The sequence below is a fragment of the Salmo salar genome, chromosome 26, assembly GCF_965601325.2.
Source record: "Salmo salar chromosome 26, fSalSal1, whole genome shotgun sequence".
Lineage (NCBI taxonomy): Eukaryota > Metazoa > Chordata > Actinopteri > Salmoniformes > Salmonidae > Salmo > Salmo salar.
In genome coordinates, this window is record NC_138316.1 from 50,648,032 (window position 1) to 50,665,000 (window position 16,969).

At 45.1% G+C, this 16,969-nt stretch overlaps 1 protein-coding gene across 1 annotated transcript in view; it reads right to left on the reverse strand.

Moving 5' to 3' along the window:
• Window positions 1–14,030: 14,030 nt before the first annotated feature.
• Window positions 14,031–16,969, reverse strand: part of LOC106587999 (transient receptor potential cation channel subfamily M member 1) — a 43,495-nt gene continuing 40,556 nt past the window's right edge. Inside the window, exons 24-26 of the mRNA XM_045708531.2 lie at window positions 16,797–16,929; window positions 16,349–16,582; window positions 14,031–16,198 (exon numbers count right to left, since the gene is read on the reverse strand). Of these exons, the coding sequence (XP_045564487.2) occupies window positions 15,172–16,198; window positions 16,349–16,582; window positions 16,797–16,929 (1,394 nt within the window). The 3' untranslated portion in view covers window positions 14,031–15,171. The remainder of the gene's footprint in view (window positions 16,199–16,348; window positions 16,583–16,796; window positions 16,930–16,969) is intronic.

Here is a 16,969-nt window from a genome sequence, read left to right on the forward strand (position 1 = left end):
AAACCTACTCTGAGGTGTGTCTTAACATCCTAAAACCTACTCTGAGCAGTGTCTTAACATCACCCTAAAACCTACTCTGAGCAGTGTCTTAACATCACCCTAAAACCTACTCTGAGCTGTGTCTTAACGTCATCCTAAAACCTACTCTGAGCAGTGTCTTAACATCCTAAAACCTACTCCGAGCAGTGTCTTAACATCCTAAAACCTACTCTGAGCAGTGTCTTAACATCCTAAAACCTACTCTGAGCAGTGTCTTAACATCCTAAAACCTACTCTGAGCTGTGTCTTAACATCATCCTAAAACCTACTCTGAGCTGTGTCTTAACATCCTAAAACCTACTCTGAGTAGTGTCTTAACATCCTAAAACTTACTCTGAGCTGTGTCTTCACATCCTAAAACCTACTCTGAGCTGTGTCTTAACATCCTAAAACCTACTCTGAGCAGTGTCTTAACATCCTAAAACCTACTCTGAGCTGTGTCTTAACATCCTAAAACCTACTCTGAGTAGTGTCTTAACATCCTAAAACTTACTCTGAGCTGTGTCTTAACATCCTAAAACCTACTCTGAGCAGTGTCTTAACATCCTAAAACCTACTCTGAGCAGTGTCTTAACATCATCCTAAAACCTACACTGAGCAGTGTCTTAACATCCTAAAACCTACTCTGAGTAGTGTCTTAACATCATCCTAAAACCGACTCTGAGCAGTGTCTTAACATCCTAAAACCCTCTCTGAGCAGTGTCTTAACATCCTAAAACCTACTCTGAGCAGTGTCTTAACATCATCCTAAAACCTACTCTGAGCAGTGTCTTAACATCCGAAAACCTACTCTGAGCTGTCTTAACATCCTAAAACCTACTCTGAGCAGTGTCTTAACATCATCCTAAAACCTACTCTGAGCAGTGTCTTAACATCCTAATACCTACTCTGAGCAGTGTCTTAACATCCTAAAACCTACTCTGAGTAGTGTCTTAACATCCTAAAACCTACTCTGAGCAGTGTCTTAACATCATCCTAAAACCTACTCTGAGCTGTGTCTTAACATCACCCTAAAACCTACTCTGAGCTGTGTCTTAACATCATCCTAAAACCTACTCTGAGCAGTGTCTTAACATCCTAATACCTACTCTGAGCAGTGTCTTAACATCATCCTAAAACCTACTCTGAGCTGTGTCTTAACATCATCCTAAAACCTACTCTGAGCAGTGTCTTAACATCACCCTAAACCCTACTCTGAGCTGTGTCTTAACATCATCCTAAAACCTACTCTGAGCTGTGTCTTAACATCATCCTAAAACCTACTCTGAGCTGTGTCTTAACATCATCCTAAAACCTACTCTGAGCTGTGTCTTAACATCATCCTAAAACCTACTCTGAGCTGTGTCTTAACATCATCCTAAAACCTACTCTGAGCTGTGTCTTAACATCATCCTAAAACCTACTCTGAGCAGTGTCTTAACATCCTAAAACCTACTCTGAGCAGTGTCTTAACATCCTAAAACCTACTCTGAGCAGTGTCTTAACATCCTAAAACCTACTCTGAGCTGTGTCTTAACATCCTAAAACCTACTCTGAGCAGTGTTTTAACATCCTAAAACCTACTCTGAGCTGTGTCTTAACATCATCCTAAAACCTACACTGAGCTGTGTCTTAACATCATCCTAAAACCTACTCTGAGTAGTGTCTTAACATCCTAAAACCTACTCTGAGCTGTGTCTTAACATCATCCTAAAACCTACTCTGAGCTGTGTCTTAACATCATCCTAAAACCTACTCTGAGCTGTGTCTTAACATCATCCTAAAACCTACTCTGAGTAGTGTCTTAACATCCTAAAACCTACTCTGAGGTGTGTCTTAACATCCTAAAACCTACTCTGAGCAGTGTCTTAACATCACCCTAAAACCTACTCTGAGCAGTGTCTTAACATCACCCTAAAACCTACTCTGAGCTGTGTCTTAACGTCATCCTAAAACCTACTCTGAGCAGTGTCTTAACATCCTAAAACCTACTCCGAGCAGTGTCTTAACATCCTAAAACCTACTCTGAGCAGTGTCTTAACATCCTAAAACCTACTCTGAGCAGTGTCTTAACATCCTAAAACCTACTCCGAGCAGTGTCTTAACATCCTAAAACCTACTCTGAGCAGTGTCTTAACATCCTAAAACCTACTCTGAGCTGTGTCTTAACATCATCCTAAAACCTACTCTGAGCAGTGTCTTAACATCACCCTAAAACCTACTCTGAGCTGTGTCTTAACATCATCCTAAAACCTACTCTGAGCTGTGTCTTAACATCATCCTAAAACCTACTCTGAGCTGTGTCTTAACATCATCCTAAAACCTACTCTGAGCTGTGTCTTAACATCATCCTAAAACCTACTCTGAGCTGTGTCTTAACATCATCCTAAAACCTACTCTGAGCTGTGTCTTAACATCATCCTAAAACCTACTCTGAGCTGTGTCTTAACATCATCCTAAAACCTACTCTGAGCAGTGTCTTAACATCCTAAAACCTACTCTGAGCAGTGTCTTAACATCCTAAAACCTACTCTGAGCAGTGTCTTAACATCCTAAAACCTACTCTGAGCTGTGTCTTAACATCCTAAAACCTACTCTGAGCAGTGTCTTAACATCCTAAAACCTACTCTGAGCTGTGTCTTAACATCATCCTAAAACCTACACTGAGCTGTGTCTTAACATCATCCTAAAACCTACTCTGAGTAGTGTCTTAACATCCTAAAACCTACTCTGAGCTGTGTCTTAACATCATCCTAAAACCTACTCTGAGCTGTGTCTTAACATCATCCTAAAACCTACTCTGAGCTGTGTCTTAACATCATCCTAAAACCTACTCTGAGTAGTGTCTTAACATCCTAAAACCTACTCTGAGGTGTGTCTTAACATCCTAAAACCTACTCTGAGCAGTGTCTTAACATCACCCTAAAACCTACTCTGAGCAGTGTCTTAACATCCTAAAACCTACTCTGAGCTGTGTCTTAACATCATCCTAAAACCTACTCTGAGCAGTGTCTTAACATCCTAAAACCTACTCTGAGCAGTGTCTTAACATCCTAAAACCTACTCTGAGCAGTGTCTTAACATCCTAAAACCTACTCTGAGCTGTGTCTTAACATCCTAAAACCTACTCTGAGCAGTGTTTTAACATCCTAAAACCTACTCTGAGCTGTGTCTTAACATCATCCTAAAACCTACACTGAGCTGTGTCTTAACATCATCCTAAAACCTACTCTGAGTAGTGTCTTAACATCCTAAAACCTACTCTGAGCTGTGTCTTAACATCATCCTAAAACCTACTCTGAGCTGTGTCTTAACATCATCCTAAAACCTACTCTGAGCTGTGTCTTAACATCATCCTAAAACCTACTCTGAGTAGTGTCTTAACATCCTAAAACCTACTCTGAGGTGTGTCTTAACATCCTAAAACCTACTCTGAGCAGTGTCTTAACATCACCCTAAAACCTACTCTGAGCAGTGTCTTAACATCACCCTAAAACCTACTCTGAGCTGTGTCTTAACGTCATCCTAAAACCTACTCTGAGCAGTGTCTTAACATCCTAAAACCTACTCCGAGCAGTGTCTTAACATCCTAAAACCTACTCTGAGCAGTGTCTTAACATCCTAAAACCTACTCTGAGCAGTGTCTTAACATCCTAAAACCTACTCCGAGCAGTGTCTTAACATCCTAAAACCTACTCTGAGCAGTGTCTTAACATCCTAAAACCTACTCTGAGCTGTGTCTTAACATCATCCTAAAACCTACTCTGAGCAGTGTCTTAACATCACCCTAAAACCTACTCTGAGCTGTGTCTTAACATCATCCTAAAACCTACTCTGAGCTGTGTCTTAACATCATCCTAAAACCTACTCTGAGCTGTGTCTTAACATCATCCTAAAACCTACTCTGAGCTGTGTCTTAACATCATCCTAAAACCTACTCTGAGCTGTGTCTTAACATCATCCTAAAACCTACTCTGAGCTGTGTCTTAACATCATCCTAAAACCTACTCTGAGCTGTGTCTTAACATCATCCTAAAACCTACTCTGAGCAGTGTCTTAACATCCTAAAACCTACTCTGAGCAGTGTCTTAACATCCTAAAACCTACTCTGAGCAGTGTCTTAACATCCTAAAACCTACTCTGAGCTGTGTCTTAACATCCTAAAACCTACTCTGAGCAGTGTCTTAACATCCTAAAACCTACTCTGAGCTGTGTCTTAACATCATCCTAAAACCTACACTGAGCTGTGTCTTAACATCATCCTAAAACCTACTCTGAGTAGTGTCTTAACATCCTAAAACCTACTCTGAGCTGTGTCTTAACATCATCCTAAAACCTACTCTGAGCTGTGTCTTAACATCATCCTAAAACCTACTCTGAGCTGTGTCTTAACATCATCCTAAAACCTACTCTGAGTAGTGTCTTAACATCCTAAAACCTACTCTGAGGTGTGTCTTAACATCCTAAAACCTACTCTGAGCAGTGTCTTAACATCACCCTAAAACCTACTCTGAGCAGTGTCTTAACATCCTAAAACCTACTCCGAGCAGTGTCTTAACATCCTAAAACCTACTCTGAGCAGTGTCTTAACATCCTAAAACCTACTCTGAGCAGTGTCTTAACATCCTAAAACCTACTCTGAGCTGTGTCTTAACATCATCCTAAAACCTACTCTGAGCTGTGTCTTAACATCCTAAAACCTACTCTGAGTAGTGTCTTAACATCCTAAAACTTACTCTGAGCTGTGTCTTCACATCCTAAAACCTACTCTGAGCTGTGTCTTAACATCCTAAAACCTACTCTGAGCAGTGTCTTAACATCCTAAAACCTACTCTGAGCTGTGTCTTAACATCATCCTAAAACCTACTCTGAGCAGTGTCTTAACATCCTAAAACCTACTCTGAGCAGTGTCTTAACATCCTAAAACCTACTCTGAGCAGTGTCTTAACATCCTAAAACCTACTCTGAGCAGTGTCTTAACATCATCCTAAAACCTACTCTGAGCAGTGTCTTAACATCATCCTAAAACCTACTCTGAGCTGTCTTAACATCCTAAAACCTACTCTGAGTAGTGTCTTAACATCCTAAAACCTACTCTGAGCAGTGTCTTAACATCCTAAAACCTACTCTGAGCAGTGTCTTAACATCATCCTAAAACCTACTCTGAGTAGTGTCTTAACATCCTAAAACCTACTCTGAGTAGTGTCTTAACATCCTAAAACCTACTCTGAGTAGTGTCTTAACATCCTAAAACCTACTCTGAGTAGTGTCTTAACATCCTAAAACCTACTCTGAGCAGTGTCTTAACATCCTAAAACCTACTCTGAGCAGTGTCTTAACATCCTAAAACCTACTCTGAGCAGTGTCTTAACATCCTAAAACCTACTCTGAGCAGTGTCTTAACATCCTAAAACTGTCTTAACATCCTAAAACCTACTCTGAGCAGTGTCTTAACATCATCCTAAAACCTACTCTGAGCAGTGTCTTAACATCCTAAAACCTACTCTGAGCAGTGTCTTAACATCCTAAAACCTACTCTGAGCAGTGTCTTAACATCATCCTAAAACCTACTCTGAGTAGTGTCTTAACATCCTAAAACCTACTCTGAGCAGTGTCTTAACATCATCCTAAAACCTACTCTGAGTAGTGTCTTAACATCCTAAAACCTACACTGAGCAGTGTCTTAACATCCTAAAACCTACTCTGAGTAGTGTCTTAACATCCTAAAACCTACTCTGAGCTGTGTCTTAACATCCTAAAACCTACTCTGAGCTGTGTCTTAACATCCTAAAACCTACTCTGAGCAGTGTCTTAACATCCTAAAACCTACTCTGAGCAGTGTCTTAACATCCTAAAACCTACTCTGAGCTGTGTCTTAACATCATCCTAAAACCTACTCTGAGCAGTGTCTTAACATCCTAAAACCTACTCTGAGCAGTGTCTTAACATCCTAAAACCTACTCTGAGCAGTGTCTTAACATCCTAAAACCTACTCTGAGCAGTGTCTTAACATCATCCTAAAACCTACTCTGAGCAGTGTCTTAACATCATCCTAAAACCTACTCTGAGCTGTCTTAACATCCTAAAACCTACTCTGAGTAGTGTCTTAACATCCTAAAACCTACTCTGAGCAGTGTCTTAACATCCTAAAACCTACTCTGAGCAGTGTCTTAACATCATCCTAAAACCTACTCTGAGTAGTGTCTTAACATCCTAAAACCTACTCTGAGTAGTGTCTTAACATCCTAAAACCTACTCTGAGTAGTGTCTTAACATCCTAAAACCTACTCTGAGTAGTGTCTTAACATCCTAAAACCTACTCTGAGCAGTGTCTTAACATCCTAAAACCTACTCTGAGCAGTGTCTTAACATCCTAAAACCTACTCTGAGCAGTGTCTTAACATCCTAAAACCTACTCTGAGCAGTGTCTTAACATCCTAAAACTGTCTTAACATCCTAAAACCTACTCTGAGCAGTGTCTTAACATCATCCTAAAACCTACTCTGAGCAGTGTCTTAACATCCTAAAACCTACTCTGAGCAGTGTCTTAACATCATCCTAAAACCTACTCTGAGTAGTGTCTTAACATCCTAAAACCTACTCTGAGCAGTGTCTTAACATCATCCTAAAACCTACTCTGAGTAGTGTCTTAACATCCTAAAACCTACACTGAGCAGTGTCTTAACATCCTAAAACCTACTCTGAGTAGTGTCTTAACATCCTAAAACCTACTCTGAGCTGTGTCTTAACATCCTAAAACCTACTCTGAGCTGTGTCTTAACATCCTAAAACCTACTCTGAGCAGTGTCTTAACATCCTAAAACCTACTCTGAGCTGTGTCTTAACATCCTAAAACCTACTCTGAGCAGTGTCTTAACATCCTAAAACCTACTCTGAGCTGGGAGTTTGTTTTTGTTGTTGTTGTCTTAAAACAGGTTTTAACAGGATTCATAGGCCTTTTCTGAGATGCTTTGTGGATCTGAGACTTGATTCAACTAATTGCATTCTAAACCGCAGACTTTGGCTGTGTTCCCCGGCTCAGACGTTGCTGACACATATCAGATATTACAACACCTGGATAGGGAAACGCGACCCATGATTATTAGATTCTTAGAGTCTGGTTCACCAGTTTGGACTGGGGCAAAAGTGTGTCATAAATCAGTCCCCGAGGACTGGAGCTGACCATCCCTGCTGTATGTTCTTCCCATGTGGATTGTTGACGTAATGAGGTCCTTTGTTTTCCTCAGCTGAGCTATAGAGGGCACTGTTACAACAGTTTAACTCACAGATAGACCAACATGCTGATAATCGACACACGGGTAATTCAAATAATTACATTTTTTATTTCAGAATTCAATGTTATTCAATCTGTGTTACACAGAGGTCATTATAACTGTCCCTTTTTTACCAATTTTTAAGGATCAAGCAAACGTTTGGAAAAACTATGCCTTGTCTCTTACCTTGTTTGTGTAATGATTTCCATTTTAGATTAATGCAAATATCCCTTATCTTTATCAGATGGCTGTCTGTATCTGCAATGTTATGTTACATGAAATACATTTAATACAATAAAGATTTTTAACAACAACTCAATAATCGTTGCACTTTCGCCATTCGCTCGCTCAAAGCTGTCCCCATCAACTGGAATGAATTGGAAAAACCAAGATATGCAACGTTGCTGGGTCTCAGACAGTAAGTCGTTCAGTACTGCTCAGTTCTACCACACACCATTGGCTAGTTCATTCCATTCCACAGTGAGTCATGCCAGTCAGACATCATCAGAAGTCACAGGTGTTCTGTCTTTGAGGCTTTTTGTTTTTTCTGTCAGTCTCTACCTCTGTCTCTGTCTCCCCAGTCCTTCCTAACATAGCTGTTAGGTCTTTAACACTGTCTGTCAGTCTCTACCTCTGTCTCTGTCTCCCCAGTCCTTCCTAACATAGCTGTTAGGTCTTTAACACTGTCTGTCAGTCTCTACCTCTGTCTCCCCAGTCCTTCCTAACATAGCTGTTAGGTCTTTAACACTGTCTGTCAGTCTCTACCTCTGTCTCCCCAGTCCTTCCTAACATAGCTGTTAGGTCTTTAACACTGTCTGTCAGTCTCTACCTCTGTCTCCCCAGTCCCTCCTAACATAGCTGTTAGGTCTTTAACACTGTCTGTCAGTCTCTACCTCTGTCTCTGTCTCCCCAGTCCTTCCTAACATAGCTGTTAGGTCTTTAACACTGTCTGTCAGTCTCTACCTCTGTCTCTGTCTCCCCAGTCCTTCCTAACATAGCTGTTAGGTCTTTAACACTGTCTGTCAGTCTCTACCTCTGTCTCCCCAGTCCTTCCTAACATAGCTGTTAGGTCTTTAACACTGTCTGTCAGTCTCTACCTCTGTCTCTGTCTCCCCAGTCCTTCCTAACATAGCTGTTAGGTCTTTAACACTGTCTGTCAGTCTCTACCTCTGTCTTTGTCTCCCCAGTCCTTCCTAACATAGCTGTTAGGTCTTTAACACTGTCTGTCAGTCTCTACCTCTGTCTCCCCAGTCCTTCCTAACATAGCTGTTAGGTCTTTAACACTGTCTGTCAGTCTCTACCTCTGTCTCTGTCTCCCCAGGCCCTCCAAACATAGCTGTTAGGTCTTTAACACTGTCTGTCAGTCTCTACCTCTGTCTTTGTCTCCCCAGTCCTTCCTAACATAGCTGTTAGGTCTTTAACACTGTCTGTCAGTCTCTACCTCTCTTTGTCTCCCCAGTCCTTCCTAACATAGCTGTTAGGTCTTTAACACTGTCTGGTAGTCTCTACCTCTGTCTCTGTCTCCCCAGTCCTTCCTAACATAGCTGTTAGGTCTTTAACACTGTCTGTCAGTCTCTACCTCTGTCTCTGTCTCCCCAGCCCCTCCAAACATAGCTGTTAGGTCTTTAACACTGTCTGTCAGTCTCTACCTCTGTCTCTGTCTCCCCAGCCCCTCCAAACATAGCTGTTAGGTCTTTAACACTGTCTGTCAGTCTCTACCTCTGTCTCTGTCTCCCCAGCCCCTCCAAACATAGCTGTTAGGTCTTTAACACTGTCTGTCAGTCTCTACCTCTGTCTCTGTCTCCCCAGCCCCTCCAAACATAGCTGTTAGGTCTTTAACACTGTCTGTCAGTCTCTACCTCTGTCTCTGTCTCCCCAGCCCCTCCTAACATAGCTGTTAGGTCTTTAACACTGTCTGTCAGTCTCTACCTCTGTCTCTGTCTCCCCAGCCCCTCCAAACATAGCTGTTAGGTCTTTAACACTGTCTGTCAGTCTCTACCTCTGTCTCTGTCTCCCCAGCCCCTCCAAACATAGCTGTTAGGTCTTTAACACTGTCTGTCAGTCTCTACCTCTGTCTCTGTCTCGCCAGCCCCTCCAAACATAGCTGTTAGGTCTTTAACACTGTCTGTCAGTCTCTACCTCTGTCTCTGTCTCCCCAGCCCCTCCTAACATAGCTGTTAGGTCTTTAACACTGTCTGTCAGTCTCTGTCTCTGTCTCCCCAGTCCTTCCTAACATAGCTGTTAGGTCTTTAACACTGTCTGTCAGTCTCTGTCTCTGTCTCCCCAGTCCCTCCAAACATAGCTGTTAGGTCTTTAACACTGTCTGTCAGTCTCTACCTCTGTCTCTGTCTCCCCAGTCCCTCCAAACATAGCTGTTAGGTCTTTAACACTGTCTGTCAGTCTCTACCTCTGTCTCTGTCTCCCCAGCCCCTCCAAACATAGCTGTTAGGTCTTTAACACTGTCTGTCAGTCTCTACCTCTGTCTCTGTCTCCCCAGCCCCTCCAAACATAGCTGTTAGGTCTTTAACACTGTCTGTCAGTCTCTACCTCTGTCTCCCCAGTCCCTCCTAACATAGCTGTTAGGTCTTTAACACTGTCTGTCAGTCTCTACCTCTGTCTCTGTCTCCCCAGTCCTTCCTAACATAGCTGTTAGGTCTTTAACACTGTCTGTCAGTCTCTACCTCTGTCTCCCCAGTCCTTCCTAACATAGCTGTTAGGTCTTTAACACTGTCTGTCAGTCTCTACCTCTGTCTCTGTCTCCCCAGTCCTTCCTAACATAGCTGTTAGGTCTTTAACACTGTCTGTCAGTCTCTACCTCTGTCTTTGTCTCCCCAGTCCTTCCTAACAAAGCTGTTAGGTCTTTAACACTGTCTGTCAGTCTCTACCTCTGTCTCCCCAGTCCTTCCTAACATAGCTGTTAGGTCTTTAACACTGTCTGTCAGTCTCTACCTCTGTCTCCCCAGTCCCTCCTAACATAGCTGTTAGGTCTTTAACACTGTCTGTCAGTCTCTACCTCTGTCTCTGTCTCCCCAGTCCCTCCAAACATAGCTGTTAGGTCTTTAACACTGTCTGTCAGTCTCTACCTCTGTCTCTGTCTCCCCAGTCCCTCCTAACATAGCTGTTAGGTCTTTAACACTGTCTGTCAGTCTCTACCTCTGTCTCCCCAGTCCCTCCTAACATAGCTGTTAGGTCTTTAACACTGTCTGTCAGTCTCTACCTCTGTCTCCCCAGCCCCTCCAAACATAGCTGTTAGGTCTTTAACACTGTCTGTCAGTCTCTACCTCTGTCTCTGTCTCCCCAGTCCCTCCTAACATAGCTGTTAGGTCTTTAACACTGTCTGTCAGTCTCTACCTCTGTCTCCCCAGTCCCTCCTAACATAGCTGTTAGGTCTTTAACACTGTCTGTCAGTCTCTACCTCTGTCTCCCCAGTCCCTCCTAACATAGCTGTTAGGTCTTTAACACTGTCTGTCAGTCTCTACCTCTGTCTCTGTCTCCCCAGTCCCTCCAAACATAGCTGTTAGGTCTTTAACACTGTCTGTCAGTCTCTACCTCTGTCTCTGTCTCCCCAGTCCTTCCTAACATAGCTATTAGGTCTTTAACACTGTCTGTCAGTCTCTACCTCTGTCTCTGTCTCCCCAGTCCTTCCTAACATAGCTGTTAGGTCTTTAACACTGTCTGTCAGTCTCTACCTCTGTCTCCCCAGTCCTTCCTAACATAGCTGTTAGGTCTTTAACACTGTCTGTCAGTCTCTACCTCTGTCTCTGTCTCCCCAGTCCTTCCTAACATAGCTGTTAGGTCTTTAACACTGTCTGTCAGTCTCTACCTCTGTCTCTGTCTCCCCAGTCCCTCCTAACATAGCTGTTAGGTCTTTAACACTGTCTGTCAGTCTCTACCTCTGTCTCTGTCTCCCCAGTCCCTCCTAACATAGCTGTTAGGTCTTTAACACTGTCTGTCAGTCTCTACCTCTGTCTTTGTCTCCCCAGTCCTTCCTAACATAGCTGTTAGGTCTTTAACACTGTCTGTCAGTCTCTACCTCTGTCTCTGTCTCCCCAGTCCTTCCTAACATAGCTGTTAGGTCTTTAACACTGTCTGTCAGTCTCTACCTCTGTCTCTGTCTCCCCAGTCCTTCCTAACATAGCTGTTAGGTCTTTAACACTGTCTGTCAGTCTCTACCTCTGTCTCTGTCTCCCCAGTCCCTCGAAACATAGCTGTTAGGTCTTTAACACTGTCTGTCAGTCTCTACCTCTGTCTCCCCAGTCCCTCCTAACATAGCTGTTAGGTCTTTAACACTGTCTGTCAGTCTCTACCTCTGTCTCCCCAGGCCCTCCAAACATAGCTGTTAGGTCTTTAACACTGTCTGTCAGTCTCTACCTCTGTCTCTGTCTCCCCAGTCCCTCCTAACATAGCTGTTAGGTCTTTAACACTGTCTGTCAGTCTCTACCTCTGTCTCCCCAGTCCCTCCTAACATAGCTGTTAGGTCTTTAACACTGTCTGTCAGTCTCTACCTCTGTCTCCCCAGCCCCTCCAAACATAGCTGTTAGGTCTTTAACACTGTCTGTCAGTCTCTACCTCTGTCTCTGTCTCCCCAGTCCCTCCTAACATAGCTGTTAGGTCTTTAACACTGTCTGTCAGTCTCTACCTCTGTCTCCCCAGTCCCTCCTAACATAGCTGTTAGGTCTTTAACACTGTCTGTCAGTCTCTACCTCTGTCTCCCCAGTCCCTCCTAACATAGCTGTTAGGTCTTTAACACTGTCTGTCAGTCTCTACCTCTGTCTCTGTCTCCCCAGTCCCTCCAAACATAGCTGTTAGGTCTTTAACACTGTCTGTCAGTCTCTACCTCTGTCTCTGTCTCCCCAGTCCTTCCTAACATAGCTATTAGGTCTTTAACACTGTCTGTCAGTCTCTACCTCTGTCTCTGTCTCCCCAGTCCTTCCTAACATAGCTGTTAGGTCTTTAACACTGTCTGTCAGTCTCTACCTCTGTCTCCCCAGTCCTTCCTAACATAGCTGTTAGGTCTTTAACACTGTCTGTCAGTCTCTACCTCTGTCTCTGTCTCCCCAGTCCTTCCTAACATAGCTGTTAGGTCTTTAACACTGTCTGTCAGTCTCTACCTCTGTCTCTGTCTCCCCAGTCCCTCCTAACATAGCTGTTAGGTCTTTAACACTGTCTGTCAGTCTCTACCTCTGTCTCTGTCTCCCCAGTCCCTCCTAACATAGCTGTTAGGTCTTTAACACTGTCTGTCAGTCTCTACCTCTGTCTTTGTCTCCCCAGTCCTTCCTAACATAGCTGTTAGGTCTTTAACACTGTCTGTCAGTCTCTACCTCTGTCTCTGTCTCCCCAGTCCTTCCTAACATAGCTGTTAGGTCTTTAACACTGTCTGTCAGTCTCTACCTCTGTCTCTGTCTCCCCAGTCCTTCCTAACATAGCTGTTAGGTCTTTAACACTGTCTGTCAGTCTCTACCTCTGTCTCTGTCTCCCCAGTCCCTCGAAACATAGCTGTTAGGTCTTTAACACTGTCTGTCAGTCTCTACCTCTGTCTCCCCAGTCCCTCCTAACATAGCTGTTAGGTCTTTAACACTGTCTGTCAGTCTCTACCTCTGTCTCCCCAGGCCCTCCAAACATAGCTGTTAGGTCTTTAACACTGTCTGTCAGTCTCTACCTCTGTCTCTGTCTCCCCAGTCCTTCCTAACATAGCTGTTAGGTCTTTAACACTGTCTGTCAGTCTCTACCTCTGTCTCTGTCTCCCCAGTCCCTCCTAACATAGCTGTTAGGTCTTTAACACTGTCTGTCAGTCTCTACCTCTGTCTCCCCAGTCCCTCCTAACATAGCTGTTAGGTCTTTAACACTGTCTGTCAGTCTCTACCTCTGTCTCTGTCTCCCCAGTCCTTCCTAACATAGCTGTTAGGTCTTTAACACTGTCTGTCAGTCTCTACCTCTGTCTTTGTCTCCCCAGTCCTTCCTAACATAGCTGTTAGGTCTTTAACACTGTCTGTCAGTCTCTACCTCTGTCTCCCCAGTCCTTCCTAACATAGCTGTTAGGTCTTTAACACTGTCTGTCAGTCTCTACCTCTGTCTCCCCAGCCCCTCCAAACATAGCTGTTAGGTCTTTAACACTGTCTGTCAGTCTCTACCTCTGTCTCTGTCTCCCCAGCCCCTCCAAACATAGCTGTTAGGTCTTTAACACTGTCTGTCAGTCTCTACCTCTGTCTCTGTCTCCCCAGTCCTTCCTAACATAGCTGTTAGGTCTTTAACACTGTCTGTCTGTCTCTACCTCTGTCTCTGTCTCCCCAGCCCCTCCTAACATAGCTGTTAGGTCTTTAACACTGTCTGTCAGTCTCTACCTCTGTCTCCCCAGTCCTTCCTAACATAGCTGTTAGGTCTTTAACACTGTCTGTCAGTCTCTACCTCTGTCTTTGTCTCCCCAGTCCCTCCTAACATAGCTGTTAGGTCTTTAACACTGTCTGTCAGTCTCTACCTCTGTCTCTGTCTCCCCAGTCCCTCCTAACATAGCTGTTAGGTCTTTAACACTGTCTGTCAGTCTCTACCTCTGTCTCTGTCTCCCCAGTCCTTCCTAACATAGCTGTTAGGTCTTTAACACTGTCTGTCAGTCTCTACCTCTGTCTCCCCAGTCCTTCCTAACATAGCTGTTAGGTCTTTAACACTGTCTGTCAGTCTCTACCTCTGTCTCCCCAGGCCCTCCTAACATAGCTGTTAGGTCTTTAATACTGTCTGTCAGTCTCTACCTCTGTCTCTGTCTCCCCAGTCCTTCCTAACATAGCTGTTAGGTCTTTAACACTGTCTGTCAGTCTCTACCTCTGTCTCTGTCTCCCCAGTCCCTCCAAACATAGCTGTTAGGTCTTTAACACTGTCTGTCAGTCTCTACCTCTGTCTCTGTCTCCCCAGTCCTTCCTAACATAGCTGTTAGGTCTTTAACACTGTCTGTCAGTCTCTACCTCTGTCTCTGTCTCCCCAGTCCCTCCTAACATAGCTGTTAGGTCTTTAACACTGTCTGTCAGTCTCTACCTCTGTCTCTGTCTCCCCAGTCCCTCCTAACATAGCTGTTAGGTCTTTAACACTGTCTGTCAGTCTCTACCTCTGTCTCTGTCTCCCCAGCCCCTCCTAACATAGCTGTTAGGTCTTTAACACTGTCTGTCAGTCTCTACCTCTGTCTCCCCAGTCCTTCCTAACATAGCTGTTAGGTCTTTAACACTGTCTGTCAGTCTCTACCTCTGTCTCTGTCTCCCCAGTCCCTCCTAACATAGCTGTTAGGTCTTTAACACTGTCTGTCAGTCTCTACCTCTGTCTCTGTCTCCCCAGCCCCTCCTAACATAGCTGTTAGGTCTTTAACACTGTCTGTCAGTCTCTACCTCTGTCTCCCCAGTCCTTCCTAACATAGCTGTTAGGTCTTTAACACTGTCTGTCAGTCTCTACCTCTGTCTCTGTCTCCCCAGTCCCTCCTAACATAGCTGTTAGGTCTTTAACACTGTCTGTCAGTCTCTACCTCTGTCTCTGTCTCCCCAGCCCCTCCAAACATAGCTGTTAGGTCTTTAACACTGTCTGTCAGTCTCTACCTCTGTCTCTGTCTCCCCAGTCCCTCCAAACATAGCTGTTAGGTCTTTAACACTGTCTGTCAGTCTCTACCTCTGTCTCCCCAGTCCTTCCTAACATAGCTGTTAGGTCTTTAACACTGTCTGTCAGTCTCTACCTCTGTCTCCCCAGTCCCTCCTAACATAGCTGTTAGGTCTTTAACACTGTCTGTCAGTCTCTACCTCTGTCTCTGTCTCCCCAGCCCCTCCAAACATAGCTGTTAGGTCTTTAACACTGTCTGTCAGTCTCTACCTCTGTCTCCCCAGTCCTTCCTAACATAGCTGTTAGGTCTTTAACACTGTCTGTCAGTCTCTACCTCTGTCTCTGTCTCCCCAGTCCCTCCAAACATAGCTGTTAGGTCTTTAACACTACTGGCTGACTTGGTTCTCTGCGCCCAGTCCCCTCCGGCCTTCACTTTCCTGGGGTTGGTGTTCAGGCTCTTAGACCTCAGTGATGGATACATCCTGTCCTCTGCCACAAGCAGAAGGCCTTCACTAGTATCTTTAGCCTCCGCTTCCTGCTTCTCCTCACCTCCATCTTGGTTGCTCTCTGGCTGGCTCTTCCCTGGCTCCTGTGGTTCCCTGTCTGCCGTTGTCTCTTTGACCTCTGCCTCGTCCTTTGTATGGGTGGTGGTGGGGACTAGCTTCTCCATGGAGACTTTGGGCATGTGGCCGAACGGGCAGGGGTGGACTTTGTACTCGAAGCGCGCTGCCCAGTGACCCATGGTTGGAGATCTGGAGGTAACCGTTTCCTGCTCCCCTGTGAGGGGGTTGTTGACGTCTGTGGCCCAGGTAGCCCCCTCATCTCCCCCATCGGCTGGGTTGTACACCATAGTGCTCCTGGATCTGGGCCTGGAGGTGAGACAGTCACTGTGGGTCTCTGGTGTCTGGTACTGCAGGGACCTGCCCCTCTCCAGAGGGTATGAGATGGCTGCTTCTAGCTTGATCTTCTCCATGGTCACTCCTGCCTTCTCCAGGGCTGCGTCCATCGAGGCTGCAGGGCTGGGCTGTGGAGAAGGCTCTGTAGGAGCCTCAGGCCTCTGGGCTGGGGTTTCCTTCGCACCTTCGCAGACAGAGACACTGGAGCTGGAATGATTCCTCTCTCTGGGCCCCACCACGTCTAACGTGGCCCCATACTCCTTCACAGAGGCTGTGGTGAGGGTCGGAGTTTCTCTCATACTCCCTTTCCTCTCGACCATCTTCCTCATGCTCCCTTTCCTCTGGCTCCCTTTCCTCTCAGGGCTCTTGATGTCCCCAGCCTCGGAGCGGGTGTCATCTCCCATCTCCAGGTGGTACCGGTATAGACTGTAGCCGTCAGAGCTGATGGACAGACACACAGACACACAGACAGATATATAATCAGTACATATCATCCTCACATCGTCCATAAACACTAGACTACTGTACTGTACATGAATGAGCCGACCATTCAGTCTTTCTCATCTGGAGTCATTAAAGAAGTTATTTAACCTGTTGATGGAGCTGTGGCGGAGCAGCGAGGACGGGTCGCAGACTGAGGAGACCCCAGAGTGGGTCCTGACCAGGTCGTTGTGGTCCACCCCGGCCAGCTTCTCCAGGGCATTCATCATACGTCCAGAGATCTCCTCCAGCTGACCCAGCCGAAGGTCCACCGTCTGCAGGGAAGCCTTCATGGAGTGCTCCCTCTCGTTCACCTCCTCCAGACGCATCGCCATGTTCTCCACCCTGAGAGGAGAGAGAGAGAGTCAACAATGCCAGAACTCTTTCATTGGATTTGTTTAACTCACCCTGCCGATTACACCAAATGTATTGTGGGGGATTTACTGCTAACTATGAATAACTGTAGTGAATACTGAGACGGTTCTACAAGGCTAACTTAAATGTAAGTAGTCCCCCCCCCCCCCCAAAGAGGGAAGACCATAGCTGTCCGGTCTCAGACCTCTCAGATGTGACCCTGATGCGTTCGTTGCTAGATGACTGCTCCTCGTCCTCCTTCTCTCTGAAATACTCCTCCACACACTGCTCCTCAAACTCATACAGAGCCTTCAGCTCCTCAGCATTCAGCAGCAGCTCTGTCAGACAGAGAAACACACATCACACGCTGGTGCCGGG